The following is a 27,719-nucleotide window of genomic DNA, read 5'->3' on the forward strand; positions in this document are numbered from 1 at the left end:
CTAGAGTATAAAAATGGGAATACCCAAGTAAAGTAAAAACTACCACAAAATGGTACTTTACTTGAGTATGCACTAAAAGTTACTTTCCACCACAGTGTGGGTTTGGATGGTAGGAGGATGGAACAACTGGGTGTGGTCACATGACATAATGCCGCCCCTGGAACGTGTACAAAAGTAGGATAAATAGCCGATCTACAAGTTCTCAACCCGCCGCAGCGCGACGCGTTATGAGCTTGTAGATCAGCTATTTTCGGCGCGCGGCACGGCACGCGTCCAAGTACAACTCAGGCTGCAACTGTGCTGTGGCTAGCTGCTAGCTCAGCTAGCTGACCAAATGGACACGACTACGGGATGATTTCCTCGCAAATTTAAAATGGATAAGATTAATTTGACAACGTGGCATCACCACGACTTAAGATAGATGTAAACGGACCATGTTAAAAAGCTCACGCGGACACAACGAGAACAAGGTACGTTTAATAAGGCCAGCTCCGGCTAGCCTAGCAGCTAACAGGAGGAGGGCTGGACTGTGTCAATTCCCATAGCCCGTAGCGGTGGTCGCGTTGTGATTGGCTGGCTCGTTGACAGGGCAACCGATGATAACGGGAGATGTCGCGGACGCCATAGAAACGCCGTCAGCCACTCACAGCGCGAGCCGTCCGTCCGGCCCATGGGAACTCAACTCGACCATAATAAACAAACATAAATAAGGTAGCATGCTGGTTAGAATGCAGCATCAGCACCCTCCCTCGTCCTGTCGGTTTGTGTCTGCTTCTGCAGTCTGCATACTGTTTGCATTACAATATTCTATTACATTAATTCAGTTAGGGTCTCTCTCTCTCTCTCTCTCTCTCTCTCTGTCTCTCTCACTCACTCACACACACACACACACACACACACACACACACACACACACACACAATAAATAGCATGGCACAAATCAATGTGCCACAATTGGACAGCTGTGCACCCTGCAGTCATCCATCAATGCAGGTTTGAAGGTGCAAGGTGGTGTAGTAATATTGTTTTGGTAAAGGCATATCATGTAACTTTACCATGTGTTTACATAAAAGGAGTAAGAAAATGACCCCCTTTCTCGAAAGGCAAACTCCCCTGCAGCAAACTCCCCTGCAGCAAACTCCCCTGCAGAAAGCCACAAGACATGGGGCTGATTCATACTCCACTTTTCGAGACAAATTTAATCCGGTTCAGCTCTGTCCAAACTACAATAGATAGGCCTACCTTTATTATCCCAAGGGGGAAAATCAGTCGCCCAGAGGCAGCACAGCAGTTTAAGTTTTACAAAGTTACAGAGAAGTATGAAAAGAAAAAACGTACTGATGTGTACAGTAAAAAAGAGCAAGGCACAATAAAAGATATGATGTCATTCAAAGGTTCGGGGGGCGGGTAGGTACCATCATTAATTCGGCTGTTCAGTGCCACCGAGCTTTTGTGACTCCCCGAACAGAACTGAAATAAATTCGGCTCTAAAAGTGTAGTATAAATCGGCCCATACTTATTCCCACTGCCATAGAGGTAACTCTTTATCCAAGCCAGAGATGAGAGTGAGAAACCATAACATTTGAGCTTTGCCATAAGAATGCCAAAGACCCTAAAAGCAGTATAAATGGTGCATTTATATAGCGCCTTTATCCAAGGCGCTTTACAGAGATTTTGCATTTCATTCACCCATTCACACACATACAAACACCGATGGCAGAGGAAACCATGCAAAGCACCAACCTGCTCATCAGGAGCAATTAGGGTTCAGTGTCTTGCTCAAGGACACTTTGATAGTAACTTTGGGGGAGCCCGGGATCGAACTGGGAACCTTACGGTTGCCCCTATAATCCAGGAGCACACCTCCATCTAGTTTCCTGACATCCATACATTTTAAACATTCATGTCATGTGCACTAATGCAGTGCTAGTTCAACATGCAAGGTATACATATCAACGAAGACTGCTTGCCTAATTTTGTAATGAGGTATTGGTGTAGGCCTATGTGTCAAATTAATGAACAGACACACTATGCATGCATCATAGAACATGCAAAAAAGTAGTCCATCTGTAACCAGGTGTGGTTATTTCAATAAAAAAACATTGTTGGAAAATGGAAATAAGGCATTTAATTTCTTTATTCTACATGTGTACTGTGCAATGTGCATGCATGGATATGCTATTCATTATCTGGTTTAGGCAGGCAGTGGACCTAAACAGAAAAAAAAGAAAACATGAAAAACTATATAATGCAATTGTTTTTACTAATTATCTTGAGTAATATCGAGGTATTCAACAACGTTATTGAATATCGAATTTTTCTTAATATCGCCCATCCTTAACCCTACCAGTGCCAGCCCCTAGATGGCGCCAAAGAATGCCAGGCTTTCTCCCATAGGCGAGCGCATTAGCATCCGGGGACTCACGTTGCAGTGACGCGCGTGCTCACGTTCGTGCACGTCATGGAAAGGTCCCGGATGATAATGCTAACAGAATAGCTATTCCCATTTTGTCATTTTAAAGATCATTTTTCGGCGATTTCGCCGTAAATAAACCTCGCGCCACATCCCTAAAAACACAATCCAGAGATATGGGCCTCCAAAGATGTGGTTTTTCATTGGATTCGGCGGCGATTTGCGGCTACGTTCGCGGCTCATGGCCGGCATGGCTTCCCCAGGATTTGGACCACTGGATTTTAAATTTAGGCTCAGGCTTCAGAAGGCCTCGGATCATTTTATTCATTTCATTAAAAATCCCGAACATGTTCGGGATAGGCACACTGGACTACGTTCCGGAAGCGGCGCTGAACATTCGGTGAACATTGGGGGTCTCAAAAATGTATTTTAAACCATTTTTAATGGAATATATCGTCGGACCATGTAAAATGGCTAGCTGGCTAGCGTAGGACGAGCCAGGACCACCCACGACTCTACAAGCAGCTCAGGGTAAGTCAATTAATTAAAATTAATTAATTAAAAAATTAATTAAAAGTCAATTAATTCAAAAAATTGTTTTGGATTGAACATATCCCGAACATGTTCGGGATAGGCACAGAATGAGTTAATACTAAGACTTTAAACTGTTATCATGAATATCATAGTGTAATCATGTCAGACAGAACATGGTGTTCAAAGTGCCACCTCCTGGTGGCTGTGTGGCCTTTGAGTGCAGTGGAGGCGGCTGTTACATCCCCCACACACTCTGACTCACTGCTAACGTGTGTAAACAGCCCTCGCCCCCTTCATATCATCCACTGATGGAACACTATCACAGTAGTTGCCAGTCATGTTATGCTTTTGGGGAGCAACAGTTAATCCAACTATAAAATAGACCAGGGATCTTCAACGTTTTCAGGCCAAGGAACCCTTAGTTGAGAGAGAGATGAAGCAGGGACCCCCACAACCTTTTTGTAGATTCCATATAGTTTCATGGTTTGACAGCACAGTTTTCAGATATTTAACCACTTGAATCGTCAATACTTAATAAAGTTGATCTTCACTCTGTACTTGTTCTACTCTTTTCCCCTCTTTGCTGAAAATAGCTGATCTACAAGCTCACAACGCCTCGCACTGCGAGGCGTTGTGAGCTTGTAGATCTGCTATTTTTGGCTAAAGTTCTCAGAATATGGACGCTAGGGTTCAAATGGTTAATAAACAAGCAGAAAAAAAGGTTTCTATCACACAAAGATTTGGAGGACCCCCTGCTGAAGACCCTTGCAATAGACAAAAGGAGAAATGCAGTGCTCAAGTCTGGTGAAGAGTTGATAGAACTGGGTACTCTGATTCTAAAAAAAAACATCCAATCAAAAACAAAAATGAATCCAAGGCACTCTTCAAGAAGTTAACAAGAAAAGTGCGCTCCTTGGAGGTCAGTTTGCCTACCCAGAGCCGTCAAAGTTTTGAAGGCAGTCATAGCCAAGCCAACTGGAGTGGAACCCATGGTGCGGATCAATAGGCTGATTTGGGGTGCCGGTTCTTCTTTGGCGTATTGCCAGTTTGTGTGCAAAGTGGAGAGCAAAGCGCTTGCTCCCTGTTATTAAGAAGAGCACTAACTAACTCTTAACTAAAACTTAACTGAACAGGAGCAAACTCTTACAAACAACAAAACCCAAGACAATGATCCAGCAAGGAATTAGGACATTATTACCACATCGTTAAGTTATAAACAGGGACTTCATTTCATGGCCGTGGTAATGATTCAACTTCAGCTCGTACATTTTCCGGGTTGTCACACACACAATCAGGTGGATCAAATGACCGTCTCTCCTCTCCAAAAGTACAGCTATCGTCTGCTTGGACGCTTAGAGCTCTGAAGTGTGACGCCCGAGCGCACCAGCGCATCTTTACCATAGAGCAGGGTTCCCCAATTAGTTTTCCCCAAGGGCCGAATTATGTCTAGGGTAACAAGCCGAGGGCCACAACATTGCAGGGGGCGACGGTGGCGTTCCCGCTTCTCCAGCGACAGTCCAGATATCGTCGTTGTCGGGTGAAAATCTTGTATGTCCAAAACCGTTCGTTTTGCATTTATCACAACAATATATATATATATATATATATATATATATATATATATATATATATATAAAACAATGTGATTAGGTTGATTAGTGAAGTGTTACACTTGGGTAACAACACTGTAGGACCATAATCCTCATTAGTGCTGTGGGTGTAACATGATGAGATAAAGCCACACTCAGCGTGTCAGAGCAGTCTCTTACATGGCACTGACTACAATCACATGTAAACTAAGAAGCAACACAATACACCCAGCTAATAATAACTGTGGTCACACATCAATCATTCATACATATAGTTAATGTGTTGAATATGTGTGTAGACGCTAGACAGCGCATGGTGCAAACTTGGCTTGGAGTTGGGAGTTCTCAGTAGGCGTATAAAAGTTACTTGAACTAACCTATTTACAGTAATTGATTATAAAAATCAATACTTTAATCGAATAATTATCGATCTCTATTTTGGGCATTTTATTGTAGGTGAAAAGTTTCAAAAAATATAAAAGAAAATGGTAAACAAAATACTGACAATATCTCATTGTAGATGTGCTATTTTCATCATTTCTACAACACAACACAGTTATTATTTTTACTGTATTATTTTTTGATAGTCGTGCTTTAAGACACTATGTATATATATTATTCGTTCCCTTTCCTGTTGTACCTTGCTCTTACTGTACTTACTGTACTCTGTACTCTGTTCTTGTTTTTTCTTTTTATCTTTTTCATACTTCTCTGTAACTTTGTAAATAACCTTATACTGCTGTGCTGCCTCTGGGCAACACATTTTCCCCCTTGGGATAATAAAGGTATCTATCTATCTATCTATCTAGTTATGCGATGAAGTAGGGCTTATGAAAATAGGGCTTAAGACAAGTGCTTAATTGAATCATCGACATCTAAAAACATTTTAAAGCAACTTGTCGGTTATGCGATTAATCAAAAAGATAATAGAACATTTGTTAATAACAATCAATAGTAGCAGCCCCACTTCCCGGGCATAGAATATGCTGCATGTTTTAACCACTCAAACCCTTCTTTATTCTATAGAATTGTGTGAAGATGTACGGTAATTTGCATACAGATGTGAGGCGACTTAATTCAATTGAATACATTTAATACATACAAATAAATAACATATTTTCAAAAATAACAAAAATCCTCTCTCTCACTCTTATGCCAGTGTGCCAGTGATAACCCTCCCCCCTCCTGTGCCAACGTCCACACCCCGTGCCTAAGGTCGCCTAAACCCCCTGCTGTAGAATAGATTGTCAGATGTCAGGTCTGTGTCATGGTAACTCGGCACGCCCAACCAACGTCAATCAGCCCATACGCTCCCAAAGGTAAAGTGTCCAGAGTGACACATGAGTCAGTGGCACGTTGCTCTCCTCCCTAGAGGAGCTCCCCTCGCCTGGCAACAGCACTCCTGCTGTGTGCCTCCTCACAGCTCCTCATTGTTTGATTTATCAGCAGCACCTTTAGCAGTCTGATCGCCAGGCTCGCCTCATTCCTATTTTTCCCCCACCCCCCCATCTTTTGACACAATGTTTATTCCCCTTACCTTGCAGCACCTGCCATGGCAGCTGGCGTCAGTCTGCTGACTGGCCTGTCCTACCCCAGCTCTGGAGCCTGCGGAGGAGGACAGGGCAGCACGGAGGAGGACATGGAGGCAGGTAGGAAAACACAACCAGCAAACAGGCAGCGTTTTGCCATGTCCGCTTAGTTATTAGTGTATCAACCAACCACTTTGGGCTTGTTTTCCTGTATAGTTGTGGGTTGCGTCTATTTGGGCTTGTTTCTGTAGTGTTTACGTATTTGGGTGTGCTTCTGTTGAACCACTTTTAAGTTATAAGCGTGTAGATTCCAATTATTTTTTTTACAAAGCTGGAATGTTTTTTGATACATTTTAATACACAGATCGTGTATGGGGGTCACATACAAAAAAAATGTAAATGCTTGAGAACCACTGCTCTAATTAAGACAATTAATTTGACTGAACTGCGCTAGTCACTTATTTTGGGCTTGAGTGACTACTAGAGACACTTGTGTTTGTTCAGTAACGGCTGTCCCCGTCTCGCGAGCTCTTTAGTGAACCATTTTCAGGTCGGGATAATTTGAAAAAAAAGAAGAAAAAAAAGAAGAAAAAAAGTCTCTGATCAAGACAGAGGACTCAGGATAGAGGATAAACAAGTGGGGGGACCAAAACGTGTCGTAGGACCAGACACCTGGAAGCGTTAACCTGGCCCTGGACTCAGTTACAGCCTGGGGTCAGACCTGTACAAACAAATTAGTCTAAGGGAGCCTCAAAACAGACCAACACCTCCTTGTATGGTTTTGAACAACCAGGCAGTAAGTAGAGAGAGGGTGGAATACAGCTCTCCTCTGACCTAGCCTGGGATCAACACCATTTTTGTAGCCTGGTTAATAAACCAGACCGCACAACACCACCCCGTGAACGAAGTGTGTGATAGAGTCTGGTTTATTAACCAGGCAACCATTTTTGGGTCTCTGATCCGGAAATAACATTACATCATCAGGCAATCTGAAACAACGACCGGAAACCTCCGGTGCCGTGCATCTCTAAATTGATTCCCCCTGCTTTAACAAGTGTTTTGTTTGGTAGAATCGTTTCGGCTCTTTTGGTTTAAAAGCGTTTGGCTTGATTGATTGATTGATTGGTTGAATATTTTATTCGACAAAAATTAAGAACAGTACAGTTATAGTCAATACAAAAAGAAATGTAGTACAGTACAAGTACAGTTAAACACCTTGCCTAAAAGGAACACCCCAAATAAGTCCTTTTACGGTCTTGTTTACGGTGGAGGTCATGGCATGTCCTTTTATAGTAATTCGTGGCACAATTAGCACGACTAAACTAATTGATTCGCATTATGTGCGGAACAAAAACAACGCGGCACCAACCGGAACCCACCACCGGAAACACGATTCTATTGTTTCTTCTTTCTGAACCGGATCACACAGGCCAGTTTAGAATCAATACTAGGCAGTTTTCACCTGTTTGGACCGGCCTCCCTAAACACTTGATCCAGGCTGTGGAAAGTCTGCAGAGATTGTGCTGCTGCATCCAGGGTTCCCACGGTCATGAAATTCCTGGAAATATTTTGAAATTAGAAATCTATTTTTCCAGTACTGGAAACGTTTTGTAATTAATCAAGGGTCCTAAGTCTAGTAGCCAGCCCATAGAGCCCCATTGTAGACCCGGACATTTTGAGTACCCTAAAGTTTTATGTTAGAAATGTTGAGTATGGGTCCCCAGCATGTAAAAACCACCGGATGCTAACTTGTATATGTTGGGCAATTTTCATAATCAGCCGCTAGAGTTGGTGTCCCATTAACTTTACATTACAGGCAAAATAAGCAAAAAATTAATCTGCTTTAAGTAGCATATGAGGGGTCTAACTAGGGGTATTTCATGATTCCGAATCCATTGCAATCATCCGTTTTGCACGAAAAACATTCCTTGGAGAAGAATCGGCCTTGGTTTAGTGATGAAAAGTGCCGAGTCATCACTTTTCACATGTTTCTGGGGTCCGTTTTAGCCCAAGGAATATTTTTCATGCAAAACGGATGCTTGCAATGGATTCAGAATCATGAAATACCCCTAGTTAGACCCCTCATATGCTACTTGAAGCAGATTCATTTTTTGCTTATTTTTCCTGTAATGTAAAGTTGATGGGACACCAACTCTAGCGGCTGATTATGAAAATCGCCCAACATATACAAGTTAGCATCCGGTGGTTTTTACATGCTGGGGACCCATACTCAACATTTCTAACATAAAACATTGGGGTACTCAAAATGTCTGGGTTCACATTCTGGCTACTAGACTATCCTGGAAGGTCCTGGAAAAAATAGCTATGCATTGTCTTTGGTTATTGATTTTGTTAATACTGAAATGACAAATTAAACATGGGCCAAATTGTGAAAATAGCAGATCTACATGCTCACAACGCCTCGCGTTTTGCGAGGCGTTGTGAGCATGTAGATCGGCTATTTTCACAATAGAACCGTGTTATACAAAATTCCTCAACTTAGTGCTTGTCAGGGTCCCGGGGTCCCCAGTTAAAATATGATTATTTCTGAGGTCACGGCCTGAAAAGGTTGAGAACCACTGGCATACACTACCTGTCTTTAGGCATTGCGTATAGGCGTAAGCGACTTGTTATTGAGCGGAATTATTGTTATAATATAGTCTTGGAAATTGGGTTAAATATGCTGGAAAAGTTTTGGAAAAGGTTTGGAAATTCATTTGTAAAAATGTGTGGGAACCCTGTGCATCGTTCCTTCCCTACTCTGGAGGCGAGGAGAGAGGATGCCACTCGAGGAGAATTCAATCGACTACTCAGAGAAGGGACCAGTCCAATTACCCACAGCCTGTCTGCACAAAGTGCTGCAATTTAAGAAATGGGAGGACACTTACAGTACACAACCTGTGAGTCGCACACAAAGGCAACAAATGTCCTTCCTCCCAAGAGCATACAAGCTTTACCAGAAGTAATAGAACATCTGTTAATGTTTGATGTATTGTGTTTTGATGTTTGATGGGGTTTTTTACGTTATCTTAGAGCAATCCTCTTGAGTCTGTAAGAAACATCATAAGTCATACTGTTTTGATGATGTTTTCTAATAAACGTGAAGAATCATTTTTCACTCTATTCAGTGGCCTTGCATGCCCTGTGGATGGGGGCATTGTCATCATGGAAGAGACCACTCAGATCTGGATAGAAATGTGTGCAGAGCGCCGTCTCTGCAGATGCAATGACAGCAGCAGGAACTGTGTCACTGATGAATTAGTTAGCAACACAGAGACAGAGGAGATGTTCACCAAGAGTTAACCTGAGATTCAAGGTAAAATGTCAGCTCAGACAAAGAGCCAGCCAGTGAGGATGACGAGTACTCTGTTGTCTTGTCTCAGGGGGCACTCAGGTGGCCCGGAGTCAGTAGGATACAACAGCACTGGCAACTACAAACAATGGGATGGAATTAACCAATTTAGAACGGGTACACATTATTGCGTATCATTATTCTATGCTTTAACTATTGAAAAATAGCAGATATACAAGCTCACAGCGCAGCACCGAGTGCCGCGCTGCGAGCTTGTAGATCTGCTATTTTTGAAAAATCGTGAAAATAAGAATTTTGACCCGATTCTATGAGTGTCTTTTGAATCCTTCTAATTTAGAAAAACCCATGTCTCTATGTCAGCAATCTGGCTCGCCATTGTCAAAGAAAAGGTCCTTTTCAATTAACTGGAGCTCAGTTAGTCTGTTCTTGAGAGACTACTATGTCAGTGGTTCTCAAACCTTTTCACGTGAAGGACCCTCAAAATGATATGTATTTGGCCACGGACCCCCATCTCAAAATATTTAGTTCCAGGGACCACCCAGAAGCAAAATTTGAGTTACAAACGTTCGCTTTGAAAATACACATATTCAAAGATTTGCACACATTTTCACGACTTTTTCCAAAAATAGCAGATCTGCAAGCTCGCAGCGCGGCACTCGGTGCCGCGCTGTGAGCTTGTATATCTGCTATTTTTCACTGGTTAAAGCGTTCAATATAATTCTATGCCTAAATGGGTTAATTGTCACCACAGCGGGATCATCAGTTTCCATCTGCTTCTGTTCTCTGCGTCTTCCTGGGTCACTCCAGCCGCCTGCATCATGTCCTCTCTCGCTGCATCATGTCCTCTCTCGCTGCATCATGTCCTCTCTCGCTGCATCATGTCCTCTCTCGCTGCATCATGTCCTCTCTCGCTGCATCATGTCCTCTCTCGCTGCATCATGTCCTCTCTCGCTGCGTCTAGCAGGGGCGTCACAAGGAGGGGGGGAGGGAGTGGGACTGAGTTACTAGGGCCCAAGGTGGAAGGGTCTTAATTATTTTATACTTTAGCTATTGAAAAATAGCAGATATTCAAACTCACAGCGCGGCACCGAGTGCCGTGCTGCGAGCTTGTAGATCTGCTAGTCGTGAAAATGTGTGCAAATCTTTGAACATTTGTAACTAAAATTTTGCTTCTGGGGGGGTCCCTGAACTAAATATTTTGAGATGGGGGTCCGTGGACAAATACATATCATTTTGGGGGTCCTTCACCTGAAAAAGTTTCAAATAGAAACATTTTTTTAACTGATTCACAGACAAATCGCCAAAAATCGCCATTTTGGGGAGGGCTGAGGCAGCCAGATCGCCAAACGTCGCCTTTCTGATCATTTTCTGATTTTTTTGGTATTCTTTTGACATGTTTAGAGCTATAAATGACCATTCTAGCTTCATATAAGCTTCAGCAATGATATTGCGATGGAAATGGGTTACGTCATCGCCGGAAACCGGAAATCGAGCGTGTCTCCCATGTACACAAGCATATTTTTTTACATTGGAAGCCATTACAGCAACTCCGCTCTATCTCACGATCAAAACGTCGGATTTTGATCCGGTTTGAAGTGTCTGTGTGTCTATTGGGCATCTAAGGCACATAGTCGCTAAATTTTTTAGACCATCAGGCGCGTGTATGGCGTGCACGGGTCCCGCGCCGTTCCATGCTAACGCTAATGCTAAGTGGATGGACTGGTTGCTAATTTGAGGCCTTCTAGCAATCGCCAGAGACCTTAATCGTTGGCGACATCTAGTGTACACTATATAGACTACAGCCTACCAAAATGTCATGCATATGAGGGAGATCTACTGTGACTCTGAAAAATTAATAATATTCCTGGCAGTATAGGCGCACAAGCATAAATTAGAAGGATTTGTAATATTCCGATTTTTCTTAAATGGTTTTCACGATTTTTCAAAAATAGCAGATCTACAAGCTCGCAGCGCGGCACTCGGTGCCGCGCTGTGAGCTTGTATATCTGCTATTTTTCAATGGTTAAAGTACCCAGGGGGGTGCGACACCCCTGCAGCCGCCTGCATCATGTTCTCTCTCACTGCGTCCAGTGACCTCCTCTTTGGCCTTTCCTCTTCTCCTCTTACCTGGCAGCTCCATCTTCAGCATCCTCCCAATGTACTCTCAGTCCCTTGGCTAAAATTACCATGCAAAATACATAAATCAGGGTTTTCAACAGGGGGTCCGGGACCCCTATAGGGGGTCCTCAGAGTTACTACAGGGGGTCCTCCGGATCTTTGTGTGATAGAAGCTTTTTTTTCTCCTTTTCTATATTAACCACTTGAACCCCAGCGTCCGTATTCTGAGAACTTTAGCCAAAAAATAGCAGATCTACAAGCTGTGAGGCGTTGTGAGCTTGTAGATCGGCTATTTTTGGCAAAGAGTTTTCGTGTAGACGGGAAAAAGAGCAGACTAAGTAAAGAGTGATAGGTCACGTTTATTAAGTATTGACGGTTCAAGTGGTTAAATATCTTGGAAACTATATGGTATCTATGGGTTGTGGGTGTCCCTGCTTCATCTCTCTCTCTCTCTCTCTCTCCCTCGACTAAGGGGTCCTTGGCCTGAAAACGTTGAAGACCCCTGACATAAATGTTGTTTTCTTGTCTCCTCTTGTCCCCCAGCCAGCGCCAGGGTCCCCACAGCCAAATACACCAAGGTGGGGGAGAGACTGCGGCACGTGATCCCCGGACACATGCAGTGCTCCATGGCGTGCGGAGGCAGGGCCTGTAAATACGAGAACCCCTCGCGCTGGAGCGATGAGGAGCAAGCCATAAAAGGACTTTACTCGTCCTGGTGAGCTGAGAGTGAAAGGAGGCTGAAAAAAGGCAGATCTGCAAGCTCACAATGTGCCGCGGTGCGACACGCTGTGAGCTTGTAGACCTGCTATTTTCGGCACTTGAGACTGCACCATGCATTGTTGAATATAAAGTGATGCTGTAAGTGATATGTTATGGTTAAATGTAAACAATGTTTACTCTCCCAATAAAGATATTGAAAAAAAAAAAAAAGTTCAATCTCTTTATTAGGAGAGTAAACATTGCTATATCTGTCCAGTTCTTTAATAAACAGAAAATACATTTTTAGATTGGTTGCCAATTTCATACAATCAGGATTAATTAATTCTATAGTGTTCAGTTCCAATTTTGTCAGCTAATTTTTCTGTATCATCACTCTCAATTTCACTTATACTGTTTGAGTTCTTTCCTGAAAATGCTCTTTCTGTTTACTAAAGAGCTGGAGAGACAGTGAGAACCCTGTTATAGCATTAACTGATAAAAATAGAGCTAACACTTTATTAAGATGAATAAATGCATCACTTACTTTGAATTGTTGGCAATTATCAATGATTACTTAACTTTGCATGCAGTGTGCTTGAGCGATCTATTCATCTCTTTCTCCAGGATCACTGACAACTTGCTCGCTATGGCAAGGCCTTCCACTGAGATTATGGAGAAATATAATATAATACAACAATTCCAAAGGTAAAGTTTTCTATTCCCTTGCAAACCCGTTTTGTTTTGAAAATAGTAACATTTGAATTATAATGTCCTTATCTTCCTCAGGGGGGGAAGTTCATGTTTTCGGTGGTGTGTGTGAACGGGTATAAATGGGGTAAATCTTTAAAGAGGCGGTGCCATAGTTTTGTACTTTTTCTGGTTTTCATGTGTCTAGGAGGTTGACAGTACTTCATTAGACCCCCTGGTGTGGTTGTTATGAGCAATTATGTATTGCCTCTCTATTTGGGTTTTAGCTGTAGGCTGCCACCTTGTGGGGTCAAACGTGCCGGTCCAAAAACACCGATACTTATTACATCACAGAATCAACCCCTCCCCTAATTACCATTCACCCAACATACGTGGGTGTGGCTAACTTCAGCTGCGGGTCACCACCCACCATGACAACCACGCATACCAATGAACTGGTGGGTGTGGCCACATAAAAACATAATTTTAACTCTTTCTGTACACTTTTTTTGGAAAAAATCTTCCTCCTAGTAAAATCATAATACCCGATAATCATGTTTTAGAGGGGGGAAAAATCATGTCACCCCATCTTTAAGACGCAGGTAGCCAGTAGCTGGACAAATATAATTGTAGAAGTCACTGCTGACCTTTCTTGTATACAGTCTATGGTGCTGACACCACATAATATGCTGAACAGACCCACGGCTAAGCCTCTCTAATAAACCCTGTGGGAACATGACAAACGTTACACAACCTAATCTGTTGTTCCCCAGAGATAGTGGGTATGCTGACATCATGACATGGTCATTTCCCCCCTCCTGTACACAGGTGTGGTTTGAAGACGGTGATTAACCTGCAGCGCCCCGGAGAGCACGCTAGCTGTGGCAACACACTGGAACCAGAGAGTGGCTTCACATACAGACCTGAGTCCTTCATGGAGGCTGGCAGTGAGTGTGTCCTCATGCACCTTATCATCATCAACATGAGCCAATTAAGACCTGAGGCAGATTCTACAAGTGCCTTCTGAATCAGTTGTGCCAAGGACCCACACATTGATATTTACATTACATACAGTATATTTGGTCACAGACCCCCATCTGTTTTCTGCCACGTCCCCCCAGTATAGAATCTAAAATGTTGAAAAATAGCAGATGTACACATTAGGGCATTCACCAAATATTAGAATATTCGAATATCAAAGTCACTTGTTGTTCACTGAAGTCGAATATTCGCTTATTTTTATTTTCTTATTGTTTTCTCTTTAAAAAATATATAGCCTAGTTTATAAAGCTTGGCTAGATAGGAAGTCATAAGAATGCCCCTGGTGGATGAATTTGTTAATGCTCTATACCAGGGGTTCTCAAACATTTTTAGGCCTTGACCCCCAAAATAAACAAATTTTAACTGGGGACCCCCACCCTCATAAGCACTTGGAATTGTAGGTATTACATTTAATGTGACTCGGTTCCGCAGATAAATATTGTGAAAATAGCCGATCTACATGCTCACAACGCCTCGCAACGCGAGGCGTTGTGAGCATGTAGATCTGCTATTTTCACAATGTTCGCCTCTTGCTTACTTAATATTTGACAGTTTGGCCAGTCCTGTAGAATATTCGACTATTCGAATACTTTGAGGTCGAATAATTTGAATACTAAAAATCACTATTCGTGAATGCCCTAGTACACATGCACCTTGACATTTCTGAATAGATTAGATAAGTCATGTATAGACAATTTGTAACAAACTGCAATACTGGCTCAATAGGTCAAAACGATTTTAGATTACTATTGCAAAACACAAATCAACCAATTAAGCTCTATTTTATACTTCATCAATTTGGAAAAATAGCAGTTATGTAAATTGCAAGCTCATTGAACCAATTCTGTAGCACATGCTGCTACAGTTGACAGTTGACTAGTTTTGTCTGTGTCTTTTTTGTTTTGTTTTTCTTCTTCCAGTTTACTTCTACAACTTTGGCTGGAAGGACTATGGCGTGGCGTCCCTGGCCACCATCCTGGACATGGTCAAGGTCATGTCCTTCGCCATCCAGGAGGGAAAGATGGCCGTCCACTGTCACGCTGGTCTGGGAAGAACAGGTCTGGATAAATGACACATTATCATTCATTAATCCAGGGTTCCCACGGTCATGACATTCCTGGAAATATTTTTGAAATTAGAAAAATATTTTTCCCAGTACTGGAAAAGTTTTGGAATTTATCAAGGGTCCTGGAAGGTCCTGGAAAAAATAGCTATGCATTGTCTTTGGTTATTGATTTTGCCTATACCTCTGAAATTACAAATTAAACATGGGCCAAATTGTCAAATATTAGAGGCAGAAATTGTGAAAATAGCAGATCTACATGCTCACAATTGCGAGGCGCTGTGAGCATGTAGATCTGCTATTTTCACAATAGAACAGTGTTATACAAAATTCCTCAACTCTTCTCTTAGTGCTCGTCAGGGTGCCGGGTCCCGAGTTAAAATATGATTATTTTGGCAGTCACGGCCTGAAAAGGTTGAGAACCACTGGCATACACTACCTGTCTTTGGGCATTGCACATAGGAGTAAGCGACCTGTTATTGAGCTGAATTATTGTTATATAGTCCTGGAAATTGGGTTAAATATTCTGGAAAGGTTTTGGAAAAGTTTTGGAAATTAATTGGTAAAAATGTGTGGGAACCCTGTTAATCGCTTCTAGTTATTGAGAATAGGGTTGGATTGGTCCCGTCACGTGAGTCTGTTTTGTTATGTGCCAGTTGTATTGTTTCCATACAATAACTTGCCCTTGCCTTGCCCTTACCTTTCCTTTGTCTAGGTGTGCTGCTGGCGTGCTACCTGGTGTTCACCTCCAGGATGAGTGCCGACCAGGCCATCCTGTTTGTGCGCGCCAAGCGGCCCAACTCCATCCAGACGCGCGGCCAGTTGCTCTGCGTGCGCGAGTTCGCCCGCTTCCTGGTGCCGCTGCGCAGCGTGTTCCCCGCCGCCGAGCCCGGCGCCTGCGCTGTCACCCTGCCGCAGTACCTGGCCCGCCAGCGCCACCTGCTGCACGGCTACGAGGCGCGCAGGATGAAGAACGTGCCCAAGATCGTGCAGCTGGCGTGCAGCCTGCTGCTGGACATCGCCGCCGACCGCCGGCCCGCGCTGGAGGAGGAGGTGAGCGGACGTGTTTTTTTTTTGGTGCCTCAAGGAACACCGTAAGACAGTGGTTTTCAACCCTTAACTTAAAGGCCTGTCCATAATGTCTCCGACCACTAAACTGTCATCTTCTGAAAAGCATTACCCCGAATTACAGTTTGAAAAGCTGCACGTTGGAAAGTCGGAACTCTCAGACGAAGCGTTCGGTGGTCGGAGACAGTATGGACAGGCCTTTAAGCTAAGGCTTGAGAAATGGTACTGTACTTAAGACAATCAAAATACAGCCCTTAGCCTCTCAGATCCAAGGCTTTTAGAATATTTTGTTGTTGTTGGATTTTGTCAACAATTCCGTGCTGTATTGTTGCTGTACCACAGGAGAGTTGACAGGTAAACGTTGACCACAATATATATGTTTTTCTACGTTCTCTAATTGTGTAAAAAAAAAAAAAAAAAAACACTGTTTAACAATAATGAGAGTGTACAATGAAACCATTTGGTTTCATTTTACGCTCTCAAGAGTTAAAGACCTATAAGCAGGGTTCCTACGGTCATGAAATTCCTGGAAATATTTTGAAATTAGAAAAATACTTGGTCCTGGAAAAAATAGCTCTGCATTGTCTTAGGTTATTGATTTTGTTAATACCTCTGAAAAGACAAATTAAACATGGGCCAAATTGTCAAATATTAGAGGCAGAAATTGTGAAAATAGAACCGTGTTATGCAAAATTCCCAACTCTTAGTGCTCGTCAGGGTGCCGGGTCCCCAGTTAAAACATGATTATTTTGGGGGTCACGGCCTGAAAAGGTTGAGAACCACTGGCATACACTACCTGTCTTTGGGCATTGCGCATAGGAGTAAGCGACCTGTTATTGAGCTGAATTATTGTTATATAGTCCTGGAAATTGGGTTAAATATTCTGGAAAAGTTTTGTAAATTAATTGGTAAAGATGTGTGGGAACCCTGTATAAGGGTCCATTTGGTTATAAACTCTCCATCATTCAGTTATTACCCCCCCTCAAGGACCACTGGTTGAGAACCACTGATCTCTCCGTCTACTGTAGGTGCTGGAGATTCCAGACCTGACGGCCGAGGTGGAGAAGACCGTATCGCAGCAGGCCCTGCAGCAGCTGGGGAAGGAGATGAGGGTTAAAGGCATCGCGGTGCCTCCGCCCTGCACCTCCTCCGCTCCTTTCAAACAGACCATGCTGCTGCTGCCCTTTCACAACCAGCCTCTAGGTGGAGACAACGAGCTGGACCCACTCTGGAGACTCCAGCACCTAGAAAGCCCCCTCACGTGTCCTCTTATAGGTAGGCCCTGCAACTATCAATTACTTTTGACGGGGCTCCTGGAAGGAGCTAAGCTCCAACATCTGGCTTTGTCCGGGCTCTGAAGTGTGGCCTACATCTGGCCTACATCTTGGCGTAAAGCGCTCAAAGTTTGTTTGCGCCCAGGGTCACATTGGTCGAGCATCTCGGGACGCTTAAAGAAATTAACTCATAAATAGCACCGCTCACTTCACACTAGGTGTGATTTTATTTGTATTACTTATTCGATGAATTGAATGATCAAGAATCAAGAATTTCCTTTTCCTTTGATTATTAGTTTTCTTTCTTATATATCAATGAACTAGCCCTTACCCGTTCAAAGATATGAGCTCCGAAATGATGTGCAGTGTGTGGGTTATGGGATGTGCACTGTGCACACAGTATATGAGGGATGGAAAGTAACTTTAACTGGTGCTTGCATGCTAATATGTAGGAGCATCAATGTAAGAAATACCCGTTCCATTTAACGGCTACAGAGATACTGTGTACCGATCTGCATGATTTTTGGACAACATCTGTAACAGGGCCAGAACCCCCCCCCCCCCCCACCCGCCCGCCCGCCTGCACACACACACACACTCCCCCCCCCCCCCCCCCCCCGTGTGTGTGTGTGTGTGGGTTTGTGTGTGATTGTGCATGGCCTGAACAACAGCGCCCCTCCCTTAACATGTGTGGTCACAAAAGGTACTGTAGGCTAAATAGATATAGATACACCATAAAAATGCTAATATACAGCATATGATTTGTGAAAGTGACAAACGGGCTTCACAGTTATGTCAGGTATGTTCATATGCTAATGGTGATGCGATTTCAGATCAATTGCTCCAGCCACTGAGGAGAAACGCTGTGACAGACACTCACTCAGACACTCACTCAGACATTCGCAAAATTATAGTATAGATTGACGCAATAACTTGTCTGATTAACCACTTAAGCCAATGAAAATAGCTGATCTACAAGCTTGCAACTCGTCATGATGAGACCAGTTGTGACCTTGGCTATTTTCACTTTTAAAATCTTTTTCACTTTGCAGTTTATCATTTAAATGTATGACATGCCCAAATAGGGCAATTAATAGTCAATAATTACTTTATGAAATTATAGACTATCAATTATTTGTCTTAATCAATTAAATCGATTAGTTCGACCAACCGCTGCACCCTTGCGTTCCAGGCAAGCGGACCCTCAGCTACAGCGATTCGGCCCTGCACAAGCTGAGCCGAGGAGGCTGGGACCACACCTGCCAGCTCCCAGACCACCAGCTCAACAAAGGTTTCTGGTCTGTGAACAGCCTTACAGGTAGGGATGGGTGGATATGAACATTTCATGTCACAATTATTGTGACCAAATAAATTGTGAATTAATATCTCCAACATCCATTATCCTGGGGCGGAACATTTGCCAAAAAATATCAGATCTACAAGCTCACAACGTGTCACGTTGCGACGCGTTTTGCGCTTGTAGATCGGCAATTTTTAGGCAAAGAGATTTGGTGGAGAGTGGGGGAAAAAAAGAATGTATCAAGTACGTTATTTCCAGGTCCATTTGACCAATTATAGAGGGTTTATGCAGCTAAACTTGAATTGCTCCAAGCGCATGAGGGAGGATGATTTCACAATACATTTACATTTCCACGATAGGATTATTGTGAGAGAGTTTTATCACGATAAACGATAATAACGATTATCGTCCCGTCCCTACTTACAGGCGACCTCTACAGCGCATGCCAGGACCTGCCCACTCAGGAGGACGGCGTCCACACCACATGCCAGGGCCTGCCCACTCAGGACATTAACAGCAACAGTCAGGGACTGGGTCCACTCTCCATGTCTGCCAACCCTGCTGCCTTGCAGAACACTGATGCCAATCCAGACACTAAATACCATTGCCAGTGGAGGAAGGTATATTTACTCAAGTGCTGTCTGTCTATGGGGCTGTTAAGTATGACATCATTTTGTAGGCAGAGGAGAATGTCTGCCCCCAGTTTCCGTGAATCTTTTTACTATTTTTGCTATTTACACATTTTCTTCTCTTTGTTGTTGAAAGGAAAGTGTTAGAATTATACTTTAGTCGTTATTTTTGTCTCGGATCTGTTGAAATAGCGAGGGACAGAAAATGCTCTGGGGGCAGAGTTCTCCTCTGCCTACAAAATGATGTCACGGCTTAAAAGCCCCATACCTCCACCGGCTGTCTGTCATTCCCTCCGTCTGTCCGTCACATCACGTCACACTTTTGCCCCTAATCTTATCTCCGGCACCGTTGCCCCTATCTATGCCAACCGTTGCACACACTCTCGTTGGCTGGCAAACCACAACCTCCGTCCCTGATTTCTCACATGCCCCTGTTCTAGCGCCACCATGAGGTTGCGTGTGTATACATGCGACCTGACGGTTGCTTATCTCCCGATTAGGGAGTCTTACTGGTAATAGATTTTGTACTTTATCTGAGGATTAAAAATTGTTATACTAATAACTATTTTACTACATTTGGTACTGCAAGTATAGACAAATCCGCTTCGTCTATATTTTGATGCCAATTTTTAATCAAGATTTATTTTCTTAAATACATGCCTTTTTACTTGTAACACAATATTTCTACATTCTGTTATTGTTACTTTTTCATGATTAAAAACAAAAGAAAAATACAATTTTGGGTACTTCTTCCACCAGTGTGAGCCCCCGGGTCGGTCAGAGCAGAGAGAAAGATTTGACTGTGAAGTTGTATCAATGAAGAGCAGCTGTTTGGCCGGGGAGCGAGACGAATGCACGGAGAGAGTGGTGGCCGGGGACCAGGTGGTGGCCGGGGACCAGGTGGTGGCCGGGGACCAGGTGGTGGCCGGGGACAAGGGAAGATGCACGGGGAGAGAGGTGGCCGGGGACCAGGGAAGATGCACGGGGAGAGCGGCCAGCGTTCCCTTCGTCACGCTGCAGCCGGAGCTCCCAGCGGAGGCCAGGCGTCTGCTGGTAGCCAGAGCTCTGGCCATGGACCTGAGAGACCACGACCTGAGCTACAAGGTGACCCTGTGGCAGGTAGGACACCTCCTTGAGCCATGCATTCAACTTTCGGCGTAAAACAAGTATGTTTGAAAAAAATATATACTGTATTTCAGGGTTCCGCCAATTAGTTTTCCCCAAGGGCCGAATTATGTCTAGGGTACCAAGCCGAGGGCCACGACATTGCGGTCTAGCATCAGCTGGACACAGATACACACAAACCTTCCCTCTGCAGTGCTCTAAAAGTGACTGGAGTCTGTCTCATTTCTATCCAAAAGCCCTTGAATATGATTGAAAATGATTAAGGATTACTGTGATTATGGTAAGCTTATGTTTCATATCGCACTGACCATAACTGTAACTTTCACTAGTCCCCCCCCTAAAAAAATATAATTATTATTTTTTGACTGGGGTTGGTGGGGGCCAGACAGCCCACGGGCCGCCTATTGGGGAACCCTGCTGTATTTATAGTACTAGAAGCTGGGCCGCCCTTCGGGCGGCCCAGCGTCTAGTCGGCGACCTGGCCAACTCGGAACAATGTAAATAGGGAACGAATGCCCCGCCCTTTAATGCAAACCCCATTATACCTGTTTTCATAGGACCCGTTTTGACCATCTGTCTGCCTGTGTCCATTTATGCCCATATATGGAGATATCCGTATCTGTCTGTCGGCGTCCATTTTATGTCCATATATGGAGATCACTGCAGTTATAGTTCTGGGTCCATTTTATGCCTGTGTCTGTGCCTCCAACTGTGTTGCAGACACAGTGCCGGTTCCCCCTTTAATGCAAACCTCATTATACCTGTTGTCATAGGACCCGTTTTGAACATCTGTTTGCCTGTGTCCATTTATGCCCATATATGGAGATATCTGTATCTGTCTGTCTGCGTCCATTTTATGCCCATATATGGAGATCTTTGACCATCTGTTTGCCTCTGTCCATTTATGTCCATATATGGAGATATCTGTATCTGTCTGTCTGCAATCCATTTTATGCCCATATATGGGGGCATTCATTTTATGCCCATATATGGAGAACGCGCGTGCCCGTGGGACGAACGGTTCTCGAGATACGCGGATTACATACATACATACACACTCACAGAGATTTTTTGTTGACTCATGTGGCGTACGTGATGTCAGAGCCTTTTATGAAGTGATGTCACAATGAGTCAGAGCTTTCGCCGATGGAGATATCTGTATCTGTCTGTCTGCAATCCATTTTATGCCCATATATGGGGGCATTCATTTTATGCCCATATATGGAGAACGCGCGTGCCCGTGGGACGAACGGTTCTCGAGATACGCGGATTACATACATACATACACACTCACAGAGATTTTTTGTTGACTCATGTGGCGTACGTGATGTCAGAGCCTTTTATGAAGTGATGTCACAATGAGTCAGAGCTTTCGCCGATTTCCTCCGGAACAGCCTGATGTCAACAATCAACCCCGCATAAGGAGATTCCGAACGTTTCGCGCCGGTTCGGGAAAACCGCGCGTCGGGTCGGGTTGAGACCCGGCACTGCACTCCGTGCCGCGGCGGGGAACGCGCGTGCCGAATCTGAAGCCGGTGGGACGAACGGTTCTCGAGATACGCGGATTACATACACGCAGACAGACACGCAGAGACTTCTCGCATTTATAGATAGAAGATAAATACAGCAGGGTACTAGTCCTTGTCCGTTCGAAGATACAGTATGTGCTTTGAATTATGTGCAGTTTGCGTTATAGGGTGTGCACAGTACATGAGGGATTGAATGTAGGAGTCAGAAGTAATGTTGGAGAACCCACACGTATCAGTGATGTCAGTGTCAGTCAGTCATCTCCAAATTTGGGCACTGTTTCAGCATACAGCTGTTACCATTGCGGTGACACATGCGCAGTACAGGCGGCGGTAGCAGTGGTGTCAGTTATCCCCAAATTTGGGCACTGTTTAGTATCAGTGATGTCAGCATGCGTGTATATCAGACGGACATCGGAAAGACAAACATTGGGTTGTTTATTAGTAGGATGTTTGATAATCGATTAAATCAAATAATTTGATCAATTCTTTCGCTCCTACATAATAGAATATGATACCCCACCTCACAGAACATTGTTAGAGCCTTTAATCCAGACTTGCTGCTCTGGAGGAAGACAGATTGAGAAAAAATGTGAAAAAACATAAAAACAAACGCTGAACAAGCGTCTCAGTCTGGATTCCAGGCTAACCAGAGATGCTCTGCTTCCATCTGGTCATGTTGCGTTGTGTCTAGGCCTAATCCCAATTATTTGACACTAGTCCTTACCCGTTCAAAGATATGAGCTCCGAAATGATGTGCAGTGTGTGGGTTATGGGGTGTGCACTGTGCACACAGTATATGAGGGATGGAAAGTAACTTTAACTGGTGCTTGCATGATAATATGTAGGAGCATCAATGTAAGAAATACCCGTTTCGTTTAATGGCTATAGAGATACTGTGTGTCGATCTGCATGATTTTTGCCCTGGCCCTGTTACATCTGTAACAGGGCCAGACAACCCCCCCCCCCCCCCCCCCCCACACACACACACACACACACACACACACACACACACACACACACACACAGAGCTGGTTAAACATTTTTCCTCATGCTAGATGCAGAATAGATATGCCTCATGCTAGATGCAGAATAGATACCATAAAAATGCTAATATACAGCATATGATTTGTGAAAGTGACAAACGGGCTTCACAGTTGTGTCAGGTGTGTTCATATGCTAATGGTGATGCGATTTCAGATCAATTGCTCCAGCCACTGAGGAGAAACGCTGTGACAGACACTCAGACACTCAGACAGACAGACACTCACTCAGACATTTGGAAAATTATATGTTTGGTAATGGCAACTATTTTGTCATAATCGTCATAATCGTTTCCATGTTGAAAAATGTTAATATATTTTCAAACATTTTCAAAAACAGTGGAAATAGCAGATCTACAAGCCGTGACGCGTTGTGAGCTTGTAGATCGGCTATTTCCACTATCAATATTCTTTTTTAAGTATAAAGTGGTCAAATATGTAATTTTTTTGTATATTTAGGTTATGTGTCATATTTGCCATGTGCAACTTCAACTTCATTAATCGCAATTATTTGAGTGACAATTAATCATCCTGTAAAATGTCATGATCGTCACAGCCCTAGTTGTGTCTGTGTCCACAGACGGAGCTGAACTCCAGGGAGGGAGCGTGGGACAGGCTGGCCACGGAGAGAGACGCTCTGGTTCTGTCTGGTCTCATGTGGTCCTGGCTGGAGCAGCTCAGGGACCCCCTGATCAGCACCGAGGACATCCAAGCCCTTGCGGAAAAGAACTACAACCCCCAGCATGCTTTGGACTCCCTGGAAACGGTATATATCAGTTTGTTTTGGTTTTACAGTCAAGACAGTCGTTCACTCGGGTTGTGCTGTGTGCTAGCATTGGGTCCAGATGGAAATGCTCATGTTTCTCTTATGTGTTTTTATGTGAAAGCTTGAGAAATAACACACAGTACATGCTCACAACGCACCGCGAGTTGTATTTGATGATGCAATACGGTACAACTTTATTGTCAGCTTTCACAGAAATGTGTCTCGCAAAACACCGCAGCCTTGAATGCAACAACATAATACACACGCTCCACTGACGGACATGATCTGCAGGTTTTCATACTAAATGAATAAAACAATATTCAAATTCTTCCAGCTGGGGCCATCTGTTCACCATGAATAGTGATAGGGGAACTGTGTCTCGGTGCACCGAAAATGATCTGTTATTATCGCTCCACTCAACCAGTGTTATGTTGTTTTGGTGGTGATTTGTTTGATGTGTTGTTTACAGGGACACAGGATGACCTTGCTGTGTATCCTGGACTGTGTAGCTCACCTGCAGGCCATCCCCCCCGATGTGGAGAACTCTTTCCTCAACCAAACTATCAAGGTGTTTACTAAGGTGAGCGTTTCCATTCCACCACATCTACAAGCAACAACAAACAAGTTTAGTCCACTATTAGGGGGCACGGTGGCGCAGTGGTTAGCGCTGGGGGATGCTGTGGGCGCTGGGGGTGTGTTCCTCCCTCCGCGTCATCAGCACCCACACCCTAGGTGGGGTTGACGATAGGGCCTTTCTGTGTGGAGTTTGCATGTTCTCCCTGTGTCTCCCCGGCTAATGCCCTCACAAAAACATGCAGTAGTCCTGGTTTCTATACTACCTCCCCCTAGCCAGCCAGGTGCTCCCCAATTAGCCCTATTCACGGCCCGCCCACCTACTTCCGTTTCTCAGTATCCCCCGGGTGCTGACTTCAATTTAGAAGGGGAAACTATACTGGACTTAAAGCCAACAAATCGTTATTTCTAACGGTAAAGTAAATTATAATGCTTTGTGCCGTTTACTATCTTGTGTTCTTGATCATGCTAGCCGTATTTTATACTTTACTATTCGGAAATTGCATTAAATTTGCGATTTCTGTGCTAACTCTATAGGCTTATAGTAGGATTTTCCCCTTCAAAACGGGACTTCAGCACCCGGGGGATGCTGAGTGGGCGGGTCGTGAATAGGGCTAATTCCCCTGGCGCGGCAGGGGGAGAGCGGAAACCAGGACTACAGGTTAGGTAGTTGGCACTGGGTGAGAAAATGGGTTGTAAAACTGTGGGATAAAAATTATATAGAAAAAAAAAAGTTTAGTTTACTATTAGTAGTCCACTATTTAAAAAATAAATAAATTAGTATAAATATAACAAAACATTTAAAAAAAGAAGTGAAAATAGTCGATCTAAAGCTCGCAACACGGCACGAAACGACGCATTGTGTGCTAGTTGATCTGCCATTTTTTACTAGTTTGGGTCTCGTGCGAAATGTCAACATGGTGTATGTTTCCTCTCTAGATTGCGTCAGAGAAGAACCAGGATTTATACGACGCGCTGAAAGCCATCCTCAGGCCCCTTCTGCACGAGATGCGGGAGAAAGCGCTCAAAGAGGACCACTGCTTCACCAGCTAAGTTTCACTCTGGACCTTTGGGGCATTATATTAACCACTTAAACGCATTTCTTTTTTTACTTTAGACGCACGGCGGTGTACTAGTGTATTTCAAAGAATAGCAAGCGTACGGGAGAGTACAAGCACTGTGCACAGTGTGTGCTTGTAGATCTGCAATTTTCTATATTTTTGAGAATATTTAAAAAGCATGTTTCGCCTTTTTAATGACATGCCCAAAAACAGGGAGTCCAGGTTGAAAGTCTCTAAACTGGTTCCTCAACTCAGACGATGCTGTGTCTTGTCAAGATTCTATCTTAAAGGAATTGTTCACCAAAAGATTTATTTTTTATCTATCATTTACTTCATTCATGGAGATTGTTTTGTTTTTGTCGCATTCCTGAGCCAATATTCCAATATTTTACTTATTGAAATTAATAGGAGACACTATATTTAAAACATTCACTTTCCTCTCGGTGATTACACTGTCAGAGTTGTTTCGGAGAATATATTATTCTTTTATACAGCATTTCATTTTGCATCGGTGTCTTACTGTCTGCAGTGGTCATCAAATATTGGATTATCGGCTCAAGAATGCGACAAAAACAAAACAAATCCTAATGCACTTGCGGTCAACTATTCCTTTAATTTGAGGCTGAAGCATTTAATTGTTTTATTTTCCCTTTGCCTTTATGTGTAACAAAGCACTGCCATTCTATATGTTTTAATGTGCCACAACGCTCTGTTTTAACAGCCTTGCTTTGTCATCAAGCGTCCTGCTCTACTGTAATAGTTAAGATGGTTTGCGTACTACCATTTGATGGACTGTACTGTCATTACATCATGACAAAGTGCACAACCCTAACCTAGCTCTACCAAAGTGTCCTAATGAAATCATTTTAAAGGCAAAGCTAAAATGCCTTCGAAATCCTGACCTAAGTTTTTTCTGAAAGACTTCAAATATTTATTCAAAGATTACAAATACTTTATGTTGCTATATATACTGTTACTGTACATAGAAACAGCAACCCCAAAAGTGGTTCCTGGCTTGAAATGTATAGTTATTAGTTACAAAAGGGGTTCCTGGCTTGAAAGGTATAGTTACAAAGGGGTTACTGGCTTGAAAGGTATAGTTACAAAAGGGGTTTCCGGTCTAAATGGCTTAATGTCATTGAGGACTTTGTCCACCACTGTGTTTTACTTTATGGTTAGAAATTAGTAAATGAAATGTTCTACTTTCAACATGTTTGACCCATTTGTTAAAGCTGTTTAGGGAAGGTCTTAATTCAAACCAAAATGTTATCATTTTTGTTTTTTACACTGTGCAAAAGTTAAAATGTGTCTTATTTATTTAAATATAAAACAAACGAGCAATGGAAGGGAAAAAAAAAACTTCCATGATTGTTATAGCCTAGAAGACAAGAGTCAAGATGACTTGGTTTTAGCTAGAATGTGAGTTTTATTTTTATCATAGAACGAAATGCAAACTGTTATTGTCATGCAAATTAGGTGGCACATTTACTTTAGCTTTTCCTCACATTTTTATGTCCTTATTTTAAGAATACTGTGTGCACAAAAAAGAGACATTAATCTGAGTGTAACAATGCATTGTAAATTAATTTGTAAAATGTCAACCGGCCTCCACTTCACAGCATTTGCCTCAACCTGTCTAAAGGGAGCGTAAGTGAGAGATTTAACTTTTGGTTAAACAGTTACAGGTCTATATTGTGATAGTAATTGTTGCTATAGAGTGTTTGTTCAGTAACAGGGATCTCCCCAGTTCTCTGGTAAACAGAAAATATATTATTTACCGGTTGGGATACCAATTTCATCCAATCAGGAACAAGAAATCCACAAATCAGAATCAAATTCACAGTGTTCCAGTTTTTGCCTGCCAATTATTTAGTTTTGTTTCATCACATTTTTTATCCTGTATCACAGGGGTCTTCAACAGGGGGTCCGGGACCCCTAGGGGGTCCTCAGAGCTACTACAGGGGGTCCTCCAAATCTTTGTGTGATATTTTCTCCTTTCTTATATTAACCACTTGAACCCTAGCAGCCATATTCGGAGAACTTTAGACAAAAATAGCAGTTCTACAAGCTCACAACGCCTCGCGCTGCGAGGCGTTGTGAGCTTGTAGATCGGCTATTTTTGGCAAAGAGCTTTGGTGTTGAGGGGAAAAAGAGCAGACTAAGTACAGAGTGAGAGGTCAAGTTTATTAGGTATTGACAGTTCAAGTGGTTAAATATCTGAAAACACAAATTGACATGAATCCAAAATACACTGATGATTGTGCTATCAAACGATGAAACTATATGGTATCTATGATAAGGTTGTGGGGGTCCCTGCTTCATCTCTCTCTCAACTAAGGGGTCCTTGGCCTGAAAACGTTGAAGATCC

General features: G+C 43.2%; 1 protein-coding gene across 2 annotated transcripts; it reads left to right on the plus strand.

Moving 5' to 3' along the window:
- The first annotated feature begins 341 nt into the window (after positions 1-341).
- ptpdc1a (protein tyrosine phosphatase domain containing 1a) lies at positions 342-27,380 on the plus strand. Of its 2 annotated transcripts, XM_080729073.1 has the most exons (15): positions 342-470; positions 6,081-6,185; positions 12,040-12,211; positions 12,820-12,900; positions 13,711-13,829; positions 14,844-14,981; positions 15,702-16,039; positions 17,083-17,329; positions 18,521-18,646; positions 19,055-19,248; positions 20,017-20,142; positions 20,215-20,376; positions 23,532-23,717; positions 24,187-24,297; positions 25,230-27,380. In XM_080729073.1, the coding sequence occupies exons 2-15, from the start codon at positions 6,089-6,091 to the stop codon at positions 25,341-25,343; spliced, it is 2,211 nt and encodes a 736-aa protein (XP_080585199.1). In that variant the 5' UTR covers positions 342-470; positions 6,081-6,088; the 3' UTR covers positions 25,344-27,380. The 2 variants fall into 2 exon arrangements, with proteins under 2 accessions (XP_080585199.1, XP_080585198.1); XM_080729072.1 differs by having other exon boundaries at positions 20,017-20,376.
- The last annotated feature ends 339 nt before the right edge of the window (positions 27,381-27,719 follow it).

Source organism: Nannobrachium achirus (assembly GCF_963921795.1).
Source record: "Nannobrachium achirus genome assembly, chromosome: 6".
Lineage (NCBI taxonomy): Eukaryota > Metazoa > Chordata > Actinopteri > Myctophiformes > Myctophidae > Nannobrachium > Nannobrachium achirus.